Source organism: Wolffia australiana, chromosome 5 (assembly GCF_029677425.1).
Source record: "Wolffia australiana isolate 7733 chromosome 5, ASM2967742v1".
NCBI classification, from domain to species: domain Eukaryota; kingdom Viridiplantae; phylum Streptophyta; class Magnoliopsida; order Alismatales; family Araceae; genus Wolffia; species Wolffia australiana.
Window position 1 is genome coordinate 11,551,298 of NC_135839.1, and position 18,236 is coordinate 11,569,533.

The following is an 18,236-nucleotide window of genomic DNA, read 5'->3' on the forward strand; positions in this document are numbered from 1 at the left end:
TCAGTCAACCGCCCGACCTAAATGGATCAGCCGACCGAGCCGACGTATTGAACAACCCGTCCTGTTCGATGGCCCAATCTGACCTGACCCGACCGGGCGAATCTCTCACTTTGATTCGACCGGCCGCACCAATCGGGTCCGACCGACCGACCGACTCGGTTGAGCTGATCCGACCTGACCAGTTGATCGACCTGATCGAGCCCACCCGACCCGACTAATCGACCGACCAGCCAGGCCAACCGGCCATTGTCCGATCGATTGGGCCGATCGACCGACCCGACCAATCCAACCTGGTCAAGCGGCCCGACCGATCCAATCCGGCCGTCGACCTGACCAGTTGATGTAGGACGACTAGGAAATGGACGACTAGAGGGATGGAGAAATGATAAGGATGGATGGAAGACAATGGATGGATTGGGTGAGGGAGGGATAAAACAGACCACAGAAATCCACACGATCGAATTCAGAGTTTAAAACGAATGAAATACTGGTGGTGCAGCTCGAATCCTCGTCGAGGGCGGGAGTACTGTCTTCACCCACCGCGACGATGCCGAAGCACCAAAATCAATACCCAAATTCACATCTCGATAGAAACTCTCAAAGAGAATTGTAGGAAAATCCAAATCAAAACAAATCTGATGACGGTGGAGACTTCTCGTGGAATACTAGACGGAGAACACTTCGACACCAAAGAGTTCAGACGTACTTCGGCACTGTAGTGCGTGAAGAGGCTGCGAGGAATTCTGATCTTGACATGTCTGGGCAAATCCGGGCATTGAGCGGCCCACTAGACGAGAAGACTGGGCGTTCTGGGCGTTGTACGGCCCTGGCGGAGAGCGAGACGGACGAACAGGTACAGACGGAGTAAGCGGGCGCGGATACCATCCTGGGAGGTCCGAGGTGGCTGCCTTTGGCGGCCTTGGGCGGCAGCCCTGGGCGGCCTGGGTGGCGGCCTTGGGCGCCTTGGGTGGCGGCCTTGGGCGGCCTAGGGCGGGTCACCTAGGGCGGCCTGGGGCGACTGCCTTGGGCGGTCTTGGGCAGCCTCCCTAGGTGGCCTGGGCGGCAGCCCTGGGAGGGCGAGAGAGAGAAACAGAGAGAAAGAGAGGGGGAGAGAGAGAGAGAGGGAGAGAGAGAGTGGGAGGGGAAGAGAGGGGGAAGGCCGACGACAGTGGCGGCGGCGGCGGCGACAGTGACGGCAGCGCTAGGGTGGAAGGAGGGATAGGGAGGCTGGGCAGTCCTCCAAGAAGAGTTAAACAAAAACTCGATTCTTGAATAATGACTACCTAACTGTTTCTTGAGACAATGGCCTATACATATAGGCCTTGGAGGAAAGAGAAAATACAACTTAAAGACGAGAAATTAAAGACGCAAGACATGCTTCATGTCACGCCAAGGGGCAGTTGTGGATCTGCCGTTGGCGACGTGTCATGATGCGTGGAGGAGTGTGCGTGAGTGGAGACGTGTGTGACGCGGGTATGTTGAATTTGTCCGATGACGGTTGCGGCGTGTCTGAGGCAAAGGCGTTGACTTCAGTTGACTCTGGTAGTGTGTCCGTAGCGGAGACGTTGTCTTCGGTTGATGGTGGCGGCGCGTTCAGTGATGATGCGTTGGCGTCCATGCCACCACCAGGTCAAACCGGTCAAGCTGACCAATTAACTTGTTTGTTACAAAAATGCTCGTCTGCCCCGGTCCGTGGACTTCGGTCATGTGAGGCTTTGTGCGCACTGCCGAACAGTTCATCCTCCTTTAAGTCCGACCTTTACGAGAAGCTCTGGCACCATCTGCTGCACGTCGAGCCGGTGTGTCTACTCTGGCGTCTCTGGGCCCCGCTCGCTCCAAAATTCCACCGACAAAGAAGGGATCCTGCACTACGAGCCACGGTTTACGAGGTACGCCATCCTCTCTCGTCGCTCGTTTAATTATTCTCTTGCAGTATTCTTTCATCCCATCTCCACCGCACTCAGGCTAGGTAGGTGAGAGACGCTAAACGAGAGATAACTACGATTGTGAGTGTCTTACCAGTACGGACGAGTACGTACGTTACGTGCGAGCCCAACGGATTGAGTTCGTTCGGCCGTAGACGTCCTTGTCGCTATGACGAGGTTCGAGAGGTCACCGTCACCGCCACTCGGTGACTCCCATCCAAGCTTGGAGCTCAGCACCCCCCTCGCGTCAGAGCCTGCTCGTACGACACGTAGGGCATTCAACATCACGTAGTTACATACCCGTTAGGGAAACCGTTGGACGAAGACACCGCCGTAATCCAATACTATATCCCTTATCGGCACCAAAAGTCATATTTGGTGTCGACCAAATGACGTCCTCGATGACATCCTACATCAACATTCGACGTGCTGAGGATCGCGTGGATACGTCTAGAGGATGCACACATGAGCAGCTCGACTCGTCTCACTCTGGGATCCATGAAATCACAAATGTGATCCGTGCAAAGGCACATTGATTCAATATTTTGTTGATGCCATTCGATTTTGCAAAAGTCTTCCGCTGCGAATCGTTTTCATTTATTCATCCATGTCAAGGCCTCTAGAACCCAACAAGGAGTTGGCATAGATGCACAACAAGGTGGCTCAAACAACGGTTGATAGCGCAAGCAGGGACAATCAACGGTTGTGAGCGGAGCAGAGATGAGAAGCACGACGTCAGGTGCATGTAAATAGAGTGCGGGCGCAAATCACTCCCTTGGTGGTCTCAGAAAGTTTCGACAGCTTTCTGATGGCATAGCAAGGTACATCCAGTCACATAGCAAGGAGTGCAGACACATGCATCAACAACAAAGGCTTAATGTAGCAATTGGGTGGCTCAAGGACGGATCTGGGAACATCCACAAGCGACATACACTTCGAGCAAGTCAATGCCTGCAAGACAGTTGCACTGTTCAGTCACCAGACGGGGGGGTGCACTATGCGACGGGAGGGTTGTGGAGTGTGGATCTTCAATGGTGAGAGGGCCGTGGCGCACAGATTATTTGACACTGGGAGGGTCGGCCGAAGCAGAGGCGTTGATTGGTCATCGTATCCTACGCAACAAGCCAATGAGTGCACCGAAAGATTCACGGGTTGCATGACAAACCACGTGACCTGACGTTAATTAAAATGGTCCCACCCCACACGTTATTGCACCCACTGGTGCATTGAGAGCCGTGCAAATGGGAAACCGGCACACTGGTCAACAGACTCGATTGCATGGGTTGTCGACTCACGGCAACTCACGACATGCAGAAAATAGTCGACGAACCAACTAATGCGCCTGATGTTGCACACAGACTGCACTCAATGGAGTGATCCAGTGCAGGACGACGATGTCCAGTGCAATTGAGACGAAGAAACAACAGCGCCTACGACAAATCGTAGCAAAGACCAAGGGCAAACGACCAAGGTTATGCCTCTTGCAGGTTGCCCTTCTTCTCTCCTCTCCCTCCTTCTCTCTTCCTTTTCTCCTCCTTCCTCCTCTTTTCTCTCTTGGGGTGAGACCCCAATGACGAGAATAACTGCAACAAACTGTAATCCAGATATGAACAGTTCTGGCGCCCATCATGGCCTTATAAAGGGTCATGATGGGCCCTTACAAGAGGGTCCATTATGGGGCCCTTATGATACGGGGGCCCATTTTAAAACAAAACAAAGGAAAATAAAAACTTTACCTAAGAAAACGTACAGAACGACACAAAAATGACATGAACACGGACATGAGACATACATCGAATACGGTAAAAGGACGAACATACTGAACACAAGCATACGTGCTCTACCTGGGGTATTTGAACCCTGGTGTCTTGTCTTGCGCCTTGGCATGCTGACCGGGTGGGACGTGGGCCGGCATGTGTTGATGAAGATGATGACGATGCCTTTGAAGATGTGGCGTCAATCTCCGGCTGGCGCTCTCCATCATATTATCTCTACAACTTTTTTCTTTTATATCTTAATTAAAAATGTAAAAATAACTCTTCCACCAACTCACGAGATATATCCTTTATTACAACAATATAATTAAATTGCATAATATTAATTATTCACTATTTCTAATATCTATAAAAATATAAATATTAATAATAATATAAATATTATCTTGTCTTATAAATATGTTACCTGTAATTTCCTTTAGTTATTTTTAAGCCTCTTATTATTACTAAACATCATCTTACTTTCTACATCATTGAAATTACATCTTTCTTTTTATTACCTATCTTCACACCTTCAAATATCTTCTCTTTTATCACTTTATCCATTCTTTTATTCTACGATTGAACTAATTACTCTTACTATCAATTTATTCGTTAAAACCATTATTCTATCTCTAAAAGCCAGTTTATGTGGAGAAGACCTCACTCATGATCATTCATATTTGAATGAGTTGATATACTTTCACATCTTATTTGGTATAGGAAATTTAATTTTAAAATGACGCTAACATTACTCTCTAATTTTCCTTTGCCATCCATCTCACCAGTTTCTTAAACTCAAAATATAGATACTACCACTGCTACTGCACTACATCGCCTCTAATCATGCAACCTCTACAGAGTGTCTATGCCCACTTCTAGCCTATGATCCAATCCATTTTACGCAATAAAATATCATGTCCTGATATCTCTTACCACATCTCTGACATGCCATACTGAACCCACTTTTTTCCGTCAACCTCAAAGGATTAAAATAGGATAAAAGTCCAGACCATTAAATTTATACACTAATGCACAATTTATTAGGTATTGTTCTCAGAACACCCAATATGCATGTAATTTGATGCAAATGATATTCCTCCAATTCAATGCAGATGACAAGCGTAATATGCACATGTGCATGCTTGTTTCATGTGGCTCGAGTTGGCAAGCAGGTTGATTCTTGAAAGTTGTAGCCTAGTAAGTTGAATCATTATATTATGTCTTCTACTTGCATTCGCCAAAAAATTGACATGCATCAACCAGATGTTTCGAATGCATTCACCATGTTGACTGACGTGGAATTATAAAGACAGAAATAATTCCTAGTTTCACTAATATTCACTACCTGAATCATGTCAATGGATTTCAGAATCCTTGCATGAATCAAAGCAAACTCTTAGGGGCTACTTCAGGGAACTCACCTCTTCTCGTCCAAATATATATTTTATGTCCTAAAATGGATACACTTATTTTAAGTCTGCATCTTTGTTTGCAACTCATTGTTTAGCATCACCCACACTCTCTGTTTTGGTAGCAGAGCTCTAGCCTTTGTTTCCTGTACAAAGCCTCTAGCATTGGTCGGAGATTCATCATACATCTCTTGTAACTTTCTTCTTACTTCTGTAGAACATTCAATTACAAAGACAAAAAATGTAATGCTTGGTTCTACTAAGTTCAATTTGAGATTTGGGTCCTCCCAGATATTTCATAGGGGTATTCCCTGGAAATCTTCTCTCCTGGTCAAAAATCCTGAAAACCATCAATTATTTTAAAAGAAACTAAGTGAATACCTGAAAACCAGCTATCAAACCCATGCTTGAATATTGTAATGGCGCCGGGGTGAAGGCGATCTTGGCGGTAGAGGCAAGCGGAGGATGATAGGGCTTAGTGGAAGGCTCGGGCAGTACTGCTCGAGGAGGCTGCTGCAGTCTCTTCTCAGAACGCCTCCTCGTCATCGTCCTGACCCATTTCCCACCGACGGCCCATGTTCAAGAAGCTTGTTCTCCCTTTCAATCAACAAGACCGTGGAAGGAATTCCCGGAGGTTTTGGGCTGCCGGCGTTGTTGGGTTTTTGTAGGAACTCGCGTTTCGCCACCGGTTTCACCCCGCTCAAGCCCAAGACGTTGGATTCCATCATCGACATTGAGAGGAGCAAGATCCTTTCGCCGGAGGAGCTCGTTTCTGTCTGGGATGATGTAAGAATAGTTCACAGCGGGAGCTGTTCTTATTTCTTCGCTAATCTCTCTCTATCCGTCCCTTTCCGCAAATCAATTGATGTTTTTATCAGCAGGATGGATTTATTGAAAGCCAGACGATGTTTATGATTTTTAGAATGAATTTCTTTTATCTGCTTCATTTTCTCCGTTTGCTTAACGGCGAAGAATTAATCCGGCGTGGCATTTGAAATCAAGGCTCTACCTGGGTTCTGGTGGGGAATGATTTTCCTCTTTTTATGTTTTGTTTTCTACCAAACAAAGAAGGGGTATTTGCTCGCAACATCGTTAACTTTTCCTCTCCAGCCTAATTAATTTTGAACTTCCTTGAGCGGATCATCTTCTAACTAATCATTACTATGATCAGTTAGAATTCTGAAGGGATCAGTTGGATATTACTGTGTTTGTATGTGGGAACATTTCGTTGTATTTCTTAGCTATTTCTTGGATCATCGATTTTCCATATTCATCTTCGCACACCCTACTAACCTCGGTTTAAAGTGTTATTTGAAATTGAGACCACCTGAAAGACCATGTAATTCCTGATGTAATAAAACTGATTCTTGCGGTTAATGCTTCCCTTTCAATGTACTAATAATCGTTAAACGTTTTCTGCCAATTTACTTCATTGGGGTGACGGCGGATTTTGTTTATTTCTGGTTATGGTAGTATCATCTGGGAAGGGGCCACATAGGAGCTTCCATGAAAGCAAAGCTGTATCTTTTGTTGGTACAGCGTGCGATCTCATGGTACAGTTTTCTATGTTGTTCTCATGTTCCTGTTGCTAAGTCATGAATTCATTTATTCCTTGCCTTCTCTAAATCTCGTCACTCAATCTTTCAGTCGTTACTTTGTTATCCCTTTATGGAGAGGCAGTGGCTACATTAGTATGTTCATCCAAGGTACCATCTCCCCACCGAAATTCTCACATCCTACTTTCTTCAATCACTTTTCATTCTATTAAAATCTGTGTATTCCTGGCAGTATGAGCATGAAATGATTTCTTTATTTTCATCATGGCAAAATAGTATTTCTTTTCTATCTGGATCACCATTTTCTGACTACTGTAGACTTATTAGCATCATTTTCTGAAAATCAGTTTACATGCATTTACAGTGTCCTCGTGAAATAGTTTCGCTGTGAGCATCTATGCTATAAAACTGTCTTTCGTATCAGAGTCAGAATATTACGACAATTTTAGAATCCTTGACATCATTCATGCCTTTACTTCCATTCTGTTGGAATCATCTCATTTTAGGGATCTTGGCAAAATATTCAGTCATCATTTTCTGGGTCACCATATTTCGACTACTGTATAATTCTATGTTTGTATCTTACTGAAAGCTTTTCTTAGCTGGTTCACCATTGTATGAGAACAGTAGACATCTTAACATCAGTCCTGAATTTTTATTTGCTTGCTTTATTTTTAGTCCCGTGAAATGGTTTCCTTATTAGCATCTTCACAAAAGATTGTCTTTTCCATCTTGGTTATCATATTTCGAGGACTGCAGACTTCTTAACTCTATTTCTTGAAGTTTTGATTCCATCGTTTTTCATTTTAATGTTGCCGTACTCTCCTGGGGCTCCAAAAGAATTTTGAGGTTTTAGTGCAGATGCCGCACATTATAATCACTAGCTTGGAGGACTATAAAGCCAGAGGAACCCAAGCCAGCCCCTACCTGACTGTCACATATTTTAATGACTTTGCCGAAAGCAAGGATGTGGTGCTCATCCGTGGCGACATCGTCTTCACCAGCAAACTCTCTGACCCTGAAGCCAAGTGGCTAATTGAGACGACCAACTCCTTTTACCTCAATGATGGCAGGTATAAGCTTGTCGAGAAATTCAACAAGGAGACACAAGACTTTGAGTTCACCGACGTCCTCTGGGCCCTTGATATGCCATCAGCTTGAGCAGGAGTGTCCTGGCGGGTAATGATATTTTTCTTTGAATGTATTTGGTTATTGAAGTTTTCTGCCCAAATAGTGAATTTATGATTTCAATGGTGGAATGTATTCGGAGCGCAGTTAAGGTCAGCAGGATCATCAATGTCCTCAACTCATTATGCCAGGGCAATATGATAATGACGAATAAACTATGACAGTAAGTCTTTCAATCTTTCCAATGATTCATTAAAAGAATCAGATCCCTGGGTAAAATATCTATTTGCTTTTCTATAAGCATTAGTCTTTCCAACTGAATAATTTTTTTGCAAAAATCTCTCCATTTCACTCCAATTCTGAAAAACTTTACCCATAGTTCTGAACCAATTTTTTGCCTTATTATCCTGAGGAGTATGAGGGAACATTCTTATTCTCAAAGAATCTGAATTCACTCCTGCAATGTTATAAGAATCACACTTCTCCACAAATTCATTTAAGTACTCATAACTATCTTCATTCAATTTTCCATAACATGATGAAAACATTTGTTGAAGATGAGGGTCTATATTAAAACTCACTTTCACATCTATTGTCCCATGGACCCCAGGATGAATGTTACTCTCAGATAGCTCATAAAACTCCCTCAATATCATCACTCTATTAGCATTATTAGGAATGTAAGTCTTATTCTTTATCTTTCACAAATATTTCCTCAAATTCTGCACAAGATTCTTCCAAATTCTTAGTCTTCCCCACAGATTCTAGAGCTATTAAATGTGGGTTATGAGATATTCTACCTTGCATAAAACAACTGACATGAAGGAAAATAAAAATAACAATTGCAAATATATAAAGAGAAAAGTTTAGAGTTCACCGAATGCTTGTCTCCCTTTCCACAATCAAAAAATATGGCTGCACTTCAAACTTTAGCAAAGCATGTAGAAAATAAAATGAGCATAAATTCTAATCCAAATTTTGGGGGTTTATGTTGTTGTTTTGATTCAAAATTAACCAACAATACTTAAATACTCTATAATTATTATAGGGCAAGTAAGGGGTCGATCCAGAGAGACAGAAATTTAATTTCTGATTTTTTTCTCAAGAGTGGAATGAAGAACATGATTTAAAATGTAAAAATACAATTTCTGGGATTTTTCTGGATTTTTGTTAGTTTACATAATTTCCTATGATTTAAATTGAAGCAGAAATACAAATAAAAACACTAAAAATATTTTACACTAATTTTCCATATTTTTCTTAACAACACAAATTGAAAATAAATATTTTTAGAATCTTTTTTGGACTTTAATTTACACCAAACCACTAGAAATATTAAAATAATAGTTAGAGATTTTATTATATGTTTTTAAATGTTAAAATTACTGTAAATTGATTATATGAATTTTATGGATTTTTCCTATTTTTGGAATTTTAAATGCAGATAATATATTTTAAATTATTTCAGACTTTTATTGATTTTTAAATAACTATTAATGCTAAAAATATATAATTCACCTGCTCCGGCTCGGCGATCGCTGGCGGCAGAAGTGGTGGCGGCGGCGGTGGTGACACGTCAGACAGGATGGGCTGGCAGGCCTGGTGTGGCTTGAATAGGGCTGGCCTTAGTGGGTCAGCCCACTAAGGATCAGCCCAATTTGCCTAAGTCTTGACTTAGCCAAATGGGCAAAGTCCTATTAGGCTTGACCCAATATGGTCAGGACTTCGCCTATATGGCTAAGTCCTGCACAGGGCTACCTGGTGCCCTGAGGTTGCGTGTGCTGCACGTGCGCATACTGATAGGTAGAGGGGCATCCCTGCCACACAAGCGCCGCATGACAGCTCACTGACGGCAGCTATGAGGGGGAAAAATTGAGTTTTGAAAGGATAAATATTGAAATTTAAATGCGATTCTTTTTGGAATTAGACGTGGGGAATCATTGAGGACCTAGAGAGAGATAGGGAAAGATTTAGGGAGAGAAATAATTGTGTTTAGAGAGATAAAAGGTCAAAATTAGAAGATAGAGAGACAAAATTAAGAAATGGTGTAGACAGAGTTTGAGAGGGAATTTGAAGGTGTAAATGAAAGATATTTTATATGAAAGTTTTAGGGATGAACTAGGGATATGGATGAGGTTATAGGGAGAGAAATAACTCATTATAGAGAGAGAAAGTGTCAAAATGAGGAGATAGAGAGAAAATGAAGAGAGTGTAGAAGGAGTTTGAGATAGATTTTGAAGGTACAATTGAAGAAGATTGTTTATGAATTTTTTTGGGGAGTAACTAGGGATATGGATGAATGTCTAGAGGGAAAATAACAGATTATAGACAGAGAAAGTAGAGAAAATGAGTGTTTAGAACGAGAACATATTGATTTTAAGGGTAAATGGATGGATAATGATAGGAAAAATGGGAATCTAAGTTCCTAAAAGGAAAATGCAAGTTCAATGAGCCCACAATTCTTCCTCTCAAGTCTGGAACCTTATATTTTTCCAGGATAAGGAATTTCTAATTCAAACAAGAGATGGGATTAGGAGAAAAGTTCAATAAACTTACATTAAGCAAGTTGAACAAGCTGGATTCTGAAATATGCCTTATCCTGCTGGCCAGCTACTTGCTAGAGCACGTCCATAATGATAGGACATGAGGAATTAAAAGTCAATGGAGAATTACTAAAATCCCCCTTTGGGCATCTTCTATTCTCTTTTCTTGCCATTTTGCCTCTTTTTCTCCATTAGTTGAGAGCTTCTCCTTTTAATCTTTGGCTTCTTTCTTTATAAGGCTTTTGAGAGCCCAATGGGCAGGTCAGGTAGTGTCCTATCTTCCTCAGATTTCTCTTTTGAAGGTCCAGAACTCCACTTGATCCTTTCAAGCCCCTTTGTAGATTCACTAAGCTCCCAAAAATTCTCCAACCCTTGAAGAATTACCATCTTCGCATTCCTGTAAATTTCTGCACCTGTGAAACTATATAATACTCATCAGTACTACAATTGCTTAACTTCAAATAAGTCAAGGGCTTTAGTAAAAAATAACCATAATGTGAAAAAATTAGAATTAGAATTAACTAACCATGATAAAGATTTAGTTAATTCAAGAGATAACATGATAAATTCTAAATTAATAATACAAAACATCTAAAATGTATAGAAATATACATGCATTTATCATTTTATCGAGAAAATACTTGAAAATTGCTTTAAGGGATGAAAGATCTCTCTAGCTTTTGGATTACGATTTTCAAAGAGCAAGGCAAAGGACGGTTTGAAATTAAGGCTCAAAACTATGTATATGGACTTAGAAATTCCAAAGAGCACAATGGTAATTTTTCAACGGTCAAACAATCATATGTATAGATTATGATTTGGAAATATAAAACAGTAATACTTATGATTTTTTAATTTTTATATTTACTATCTTTCCATAAGTTCAAAATACCTTTAAGAACTAACCATTATGCCAATGACTTAAACTTTAAAATAACATGAAAATTTCAAGTACTATTACTAAATCATTTTACTAAAGATATCAACATTGGATATTAATATTTTTATGTAATTAATCTTCATTAAATCCAGCCAGAAATATTCAAAGGTAGTTTGACTAGGTTAATAAAGCAATTGAATGAAGTTACAATTACACAAATATTTGAGAAGTTATAGAGAATATGTTTATCTTCACGTCATAGAAAATCCATGTCTAAAATTAGTGATTTGACTTGTTCACCATACATTCAAAATAAGTAACCTTTAATATAACTCTTGATGGCTATTTGATCTTCACTTATAATTACTCAACAAGTTGACTGAGGTCCTGTTATACTTGACCACAACCCCTACTATGGCATGCAGTATTTCGAACATTCGTCAAAACACATATTAATGCATTTTACTAAAATTCACTTAAACCTTAATCTTCAATCTCCCCTTTTTTGACAAATTTCAAAACATGCCACGATAATCATATTTTATTCCACTTTTTGAAAATAAGAAAAACAATTAGGATGGTTCCCCCTAAGCTGCAGCTCCACCAATATTCTAGACCCCCTAGCGAATATCTTCACGTACACAAGAGGTTCCTGTCAACGTGGACAAGTCAAACTACTCATTAGAGACCTAGAGACATGAATAGAGGCAATACAGTAATGGGAATGTATGAGGCGCGGATCTGGGATAATTCACAAAAAAAAAAAAAGAATAATTTTTTGGCGCAACAATTGATGGCAAAAAAATTGATGTAGATAACGATAAGATTCCCCAAAGTATGTCCGGTTTGAAACCTGGCACAAAGACATATCATAAAAATTATGTCTGATTGGCTAGATGTCAAATATAATAGGGATCTAATCACTCTTCTATACATGTGCTGGTCAATACTTTGACCAATGATGTTCAGGTCTAGCTTAGTGCTTGGACTCATGGGAGTGCCTTTTGGTTGGCAGTCCTCTACTTTGAACTTTTCAATGTTCCTTTGTGTAATTCTCTTGGCATTTAAATATGCCATTTTTCTTCTATAGAATTTTAAGTCTGAGGAAATAACTCAGTTCTCCCATTAGACTCATCTCAAACATTTTGCATGAGCGGTGAAAATGCTTCACATACCTTTTGATTTTTAGATCCAAGTATAGTATCATCAACATATATTTGGACTACTATCGAGTCCTTTCCCTCTCTCTTAATAAAGAAAGTAGTGTCTAGGTTACCTGATGCAGAACAACAGGTTGGGAACAAATGACCGTTCTAGGGTCAATTGGGCAAGTGAAAATGCAAATGGAAAACCGATGCTAATCTGATGTTAAAATCAACGAGAAGTATAGACTCGGCGTTGAAAGACCCTAGCGACCACTCAATCATGATAGGAGGGACCTGGGTATGCCACTAGGCTCCCAATGACCTGGATGTGGGGTTAAAGACCAATAGTGTAAGCACGACTTGTGCCCCTAGTGCCCACACCCTAACTGGTTCCAACCAAGGGCATACTGCCAAGAATCTTATTTCTCCAGACAAAACCCTATCCAAATCTAGCCTAACCTAGGCAATGGAGACACGCTCCGAAGGTACTGACAAAAGAAAGGATGTGCAAAGGGGTAAAGCAGGTGTACGTGCTGACCGATGCCCGATCGACCTTGCAAAAATTGTGGGTGTGCAACATGCACTCTGTAGCCATCGACGACGTCAGCAGATGGGAACCATGTCAACAAAGATGGTGTGATTCTCAGGGTAGTCCATGGCGGCAGGTAAGTGATAAGCCTAAAAATGCACGTAAATATGTCGTTGATTTTGGATTTAGACTTATACAATAAAATTTATAATTTCCCTTAATCACTAATTATGGAATATAGAGCAAGTAAGGGATCGAACCACAGGGAGGCAGCCAATGAGAATTGTATCCAATTTAAATGAATTAATTCAAAGATGAATAAAATTTGCAATTAATAATCTTAATTATGCTTAATAATATTCTTTAATCAATCAAAATTAAGTACGACTTAATTTTGATTTTAAATATTTCAGTCAAAAAATTCAAGATAGGAATATATTAATTTTAAGATCAGATTAATTCAGATTATTAATTTCCCAATTACTATAAAATTTTAAAACAATTTTTATGAATTAAAATTGGGAATTAAATAATCAAGAAAGGGATTTTTTAAATTGGACTTCAAGATGGATGAATTTTCGATTCAAATTTTATTTTTAGGTTTTTTATATATTGAATGAAATTCCTAAATAATAAAAATTGAAATCTAGAGAGAGAAACTATACAAATTAACCTAGAGAGAGAAAAATGAAGAATTTGGGGAAAAGATGAAATCCTACCCGAAATTAAAATATAATGATGCAGAAATATTCTAAATTGATTAAGAATTAAGGATCAAAAACCAGATCTTGAATCAGAATCAAAACGAAGTGCTAATTTCATTCAAAACAAACTTCTAGAGCATATACATTTCACCCATGCCTCAAGGCGTTTTAGAATCGTTCAAGAAGGTTATTGAAATACAAATCAGAAACTTACAATTTTGAGTGCAGAAGCAAGATCTGTCAACTTCAAGAACCCCTCCTGTGTCCTTCCTGGCCAATTACTTGGGGAAAGCCTCCAAAAGTGATTTTTGCCCATTTCTGGAGCTATATTTAAAGATCCAACCGTCCAGATTGTAGAGGGGTAAAGGACGAACCTACCCTCAATATTTCAGCCCAATCGGACATCTAGATCTCAAGATATCCTCATTTTACTATAGATTAATCTAGGTCGTTGGATTTAATTTATCTCTCCTCCAATAAGCTAGGAAAATTTCATTTTCTTCTTGGTTGCCACATTCTTTCTCGTTTTCCGCTTCCTCGGATCGCATTCTGAGGCTTCGTTGTCCGCGTCCAAGGCGCGCAATCATTGGATATGATTCCAAAATTTGAAAGGCTCAAAACGCTCCACATCACCCTGAAATAATAAAAACAAAAGAAAAGGACCAAAGGTCTCTTTTTTAAAGATTTTTTTATTCTTTCGGCCCCAATTTTTGACCGCGTCGTTCTTTTTTAAAAAAATAGTGATCAAATGGGCGGTAAGCTGACCGCCTTTACGTTTTTCGGCGTCAATTTCCGCGTGCATTTAATGCACGAGGCCAATTGACGCCTTTGTACGTCATCATTGTTTTTTTTAAAATAAAAAAGTGTCGTTTAGTGCGTGCATTTAATGCACGCGCTAACGACCTTATATATATATATATAGCATGTGCGTCGGTTAGCGCATGCATTTAACATGCCAAAATTCGTGCGCGTTGGTTAGCGCGTGCATGTAACGCACGTGGCGAACCGACATTTTAAGAAATATATATTTTGAATATTTTTTGCGGACTTTTTGTTTATTTAGTATATAAAAAAAACTTTTCGTTTATATAAAAAAATGCATCCACGTATTTGCCCAAATTTCGGGCGAATGACGTGGATGCCCCCCTTTATATTTTAATATATATATATATATAAATAAGTAAAATAAATAGCATATGTATTATTTAAATAAATAAAAATCATTTCTTGGCTACATAATGGTCAAAATTCTAGAAAATTAGGAAAGCCCTTACCAACCTTTAGCCAAGTATTTAAAGCCCTGCAAAAAATATTTCTTCACTAAAATGAGGTTAAATTCTATGTGATAAATGATAAAAAATCAGAAATAATAATAAAATGAAAGTGTAAGTGACTTATCTTTATTTTAATATGATAGCATGCAAATTTAGTCATTAAAACACATAAATATAATGTAAAATTCATTAATTAATTATGTTAATTTGCAAGTTATCAGTAAGACATCACGGGTTGCCGCATAGTTAGTGCATGGGCATGGGCGGATCAATGTCCCGTGGCACTAATAACACATATTTTGGGGTGGATTAGTGATAAAATAATCACTAATTATAGTTGGTTTGGTAATCTGAATTAAAACAACAATAGTTATAAACCTTACTAGCCTAGGGAGAGTAGGCGTCGATCCTTAGAGAGCAAAGTGATCGTTAATGAATTTTTAGTTTAAGATATTTTTTTATATTTTTGTCTAAGTTTGTTTTATACTTATGTTTTTTTACCTATAAAGCAAAGTAAATAGATTTACTAAAATTATAGTTAGGAAATTTTATCTAAATCAACATTAATCCTAAAAGGAAACATTAAGTAAAGTTGATTTTTGGGAACTTTAAGAATTTTTTAAAAATATTTTATAATTAAAATAAAATAAAATAAAATAAAATGAAATAAATTTCATCGTCTGAATGTCAGAGGTGTTGGAATGTCTTGATATTGACTAGCTTCTCCAGGTTTAACCTTTAGACAAAGGTGAACAAATAGGGATGAGGGGAAGAAATAGCGGTTGAACCTCTTTGTCACACCGACCAAGGCCCAAGGTGATCAAGACTCTTCCACTTCTCCAACAGCTCTTGCTCTGGAATGCCCTTGCTCTACCAAACTCTCACTAAAGGTAAGAGGACTCAAGAAAAATTGCAAACTGACCACTAAATATTGGATTTAGATTGAAACAAGAGTGACTATTACATTGGATTGTGAGGTGTTTATATAGGGAAGAGAGAGAAATGACGACCCTTGGATCTCCCAAGTCCTTGAATGTTCCAGCTATTATCTTCAGCCTCTATTCTGATGAAGAGGTGTCCTACAATCAGATTTGAGTCCTCTGATTGCTCCTCATTATGGTCGCTCACTCGGCTTGGCTTTTTTCAAAGGTTTGCCCTTGATGAGATTAGAGGCTCATTAAAGTCATGCAAGCTGTAAATTTGAGACACTTCTGGAGCTCTTAACGTGGCTGGCCCTTCTTGAACCTCTTTTCCTTTGGCTAATATCCCTCAAATGAGACCCAAACCTGAAAATGTCAAAAACTCCAAAAGAGAAGTGATATTCATTCCACTTTGACTCATAGAGTCAAGTGGGGTTAGTCTAAGATAATACTTATAACTACTTAATTATAAGTCTAGGCCAACTTCATGAATTAAGTACTAAATAATGATTAAATGATAACTTTAAATATTTATAGTCATTAAACAATTCACTCGAGCATGTCATTTAGGACCTACTATTTGATTCATCAGTCACAGCGAGGCAAGGTGGCATTCGGCAGTGTGACGACATGTCGCAACATCCAATGGCAAGATGGTGCAGCGACATGGGGCGGCATTACGGTGTGAAGCTGTGCTTCAGCGCAGGGTGATGTAGTGCAGGGCGCTGTAGTGTGGGCGTTGTAGTGTGGGTGCTGAGGTGCGGGGTGATGCTACGAGGAGGATCGCGCGGGACGTGGGTAGGCTGAGCAGCGCAGGGGTGTGGTGGCGGAGGTCTGTGCAGCAATGACGCGGCGTAAACCACGTCGTCGATCACTTGCGGCAGCAGCAGCAACAAAGGAGCCACGACGCAGGTCGAGCAAAGGAAGGCAGAGGCTACTAGAGCTGCAGTGCAAGCCGAGCAGAGTTGCTCAAAACAGCTGACTACGAAGGATGGTCTACGAGGCATATAACCACTAAATTTCAAAATCAAATCACCTCTAATGTAAAAAAAACACTTTACACATTTGCGTGCATGGAGTCTAAAATAGTAAAGTGTATATAGTTCGTGTATGTGCTTATTGTTTGCTACCTATGCATCTGGCTGTCGTTGTGGCCTTCGATGCTACCTTAGCACTCCCATCTATGGCTATTCCTGTGGTGCTGTCTTTCCACTCCTTTTAGGCCACACCATTTTGTTTCTCTTTTTTTATTTATTTTTTAGTAATGATTACTTTTTACTTATCATGTTAAGGTTATATTCATTGTCATTGTAATGCTAACTTCATAGAAATAGGAAAGTTTATATAATATGTGAACTGATACATAAATTGGAATTTAATCTTCACATATCAAGAAATATGTATACTAATTCCATGTTGCAGACAACATAAACCCTTGAAAGTGATAAAATGCATGCATGAACTTGAATATGCCAGGCTTACTTCTTTTTCTAAAAGTTTTATGGATTAGAACTTTCAAATAACTAGGTAAGAATTTCACCATGTCTGCAACTACAAGGAGTGCATATATCCATGTATCATGGTCAATGCTAAGTACCTCCTTCCGAATCACACTATGTCTTACAAAGTTTGATTACACCCCTCTGATGGATTACTCATCAGAGAAGTATGTGTTTGAGTTAGTTGAGTTAGTATACTATACTCCTTCACAAAATTCTTGAATGCCATACACAAGTATTCTCCTTAGTCTCATGAAAAATTAATACTCTTTTGGATGCAACATGTACGGCCGGGATCGACGGCGCGCGTTGCAACACAGTGCGGCGAAGAACAACACACGGTTTGACGAGGAATGCAGGATGCACGTTTATGCAGGAAATAACAAGAAGTACGGCTATACTGAAATATGACTGTGCACTAAAGAGTTTTCGTACGTGTCACGTCCGATTCGACTCCCAATAACCTGATAGATCAATCGAAGGATGCCGTAGCGGGGGTATCCTCGATCCACTTTCTATTCCGGGAACGAAATGAAGATCAGGGAAAAGAACGAGTGGTAACACTACCCCAAAACCCAATATACGGGAAAGACGAAGGCAAGATTCGATAGTAATAGAGCACGTGAGTAAACTATTGCAAGAAGTAATAACGCGCGAAATGGGTGAGTGTCATGACCTGCGGAGGAGAGTCTAGTAGTCGCGGTGATCAAAGCCGATTCTTGATTGGCGTGGCGGGCCGGTGCGGCGAGATGGAGGGCGAGCCGAGATGATCGATCGGCAACGGTGGGGCGTCATGGGTTCGTAATGTCGGTGACGTCCGAGTCAGCTCGGAGAGTTGGGCGGCGGGCGCGCCGAGGAGCGCGGATGGCAGCGGGAGGGATCGGGCGACCCGGGGAAGCGTCGGTGGTTCCTCTGCAGCCGGCAGCGGCTGCCAAGGGAAGCACCGAAGGGGCGCGGCTGGGCGACC

At 40.3% G+C, this 18,236-nt stretch overlaps 1 protein-coding gene across 2 annotated transcripts; it reads left to right on the forward strand.

The window, feature by feature from the left end:
- The first annotated feature begins 5,474 nt into the window (after window positions 1-5,474).
- Window positions 5,475-8,072, forward strand: LOC144703301 (ATP synthase F1 complex assembly factor). Of its 2 annotated transcripts, XM_078575448.1 has the most exons (5): window positions 5,475-5,877; window positions 6,565-6,644; window positions 6,739-6,797; window positions 7,504-7,826; window positions 7,923-8,072. In XM_078575448.1, exons 1-4 carry the CDS (start codon window positions 5,557-5,559, stop codon window positions 7,806-7,808), a joined length of 765 nt encoding a protein of 254 aa, XP_078431574.1. In that variant the 5' UTR covers window positions 5,475-5,556; the 3' UTR covers window positions 7,809-7,826; window positions 7,923-8,072. The 2 variants fall into 2 exon arrangements, with proteins under 2 accessions (XP_078431574.1, XP_078431573.1); XM_078575447.1 differs by lacking the exon at window positions 7,923-8,072 and having other exon boundaries at window positions 7,504-7,898.
- Window positions 8,073-18,236: the final 10,164 nt, after the last annotated feature.

What these genes read in the sequence shown, in the direction of transcription:
- LOC144703301 (XM_078575448.1), top strand. Translation starts at nt 5,557, where the DNA reads ATGATAGGGCTTAGTGGAAGGCTCGGGCAGTACTGCTCGAGGAGGCTG. An exon ending in TCGTTTCTGTCTGGGATGAT is followed by an intron (nt 5,878 to 6,564) that starts GTAAGAATAGTT and finishes TGGTTATGGTAG; the next exon opens with TATCATCTGGGAAGGGGCCA. An exon ending in CATTAGTATGTTCATCCAAG is followed by an intron (nt 6,798 to 7,503) that starts GTACCATCTCCC and finishes TTGAGGTTTTAG; the next exon opens with TGCAGATGCCGCACATTATA.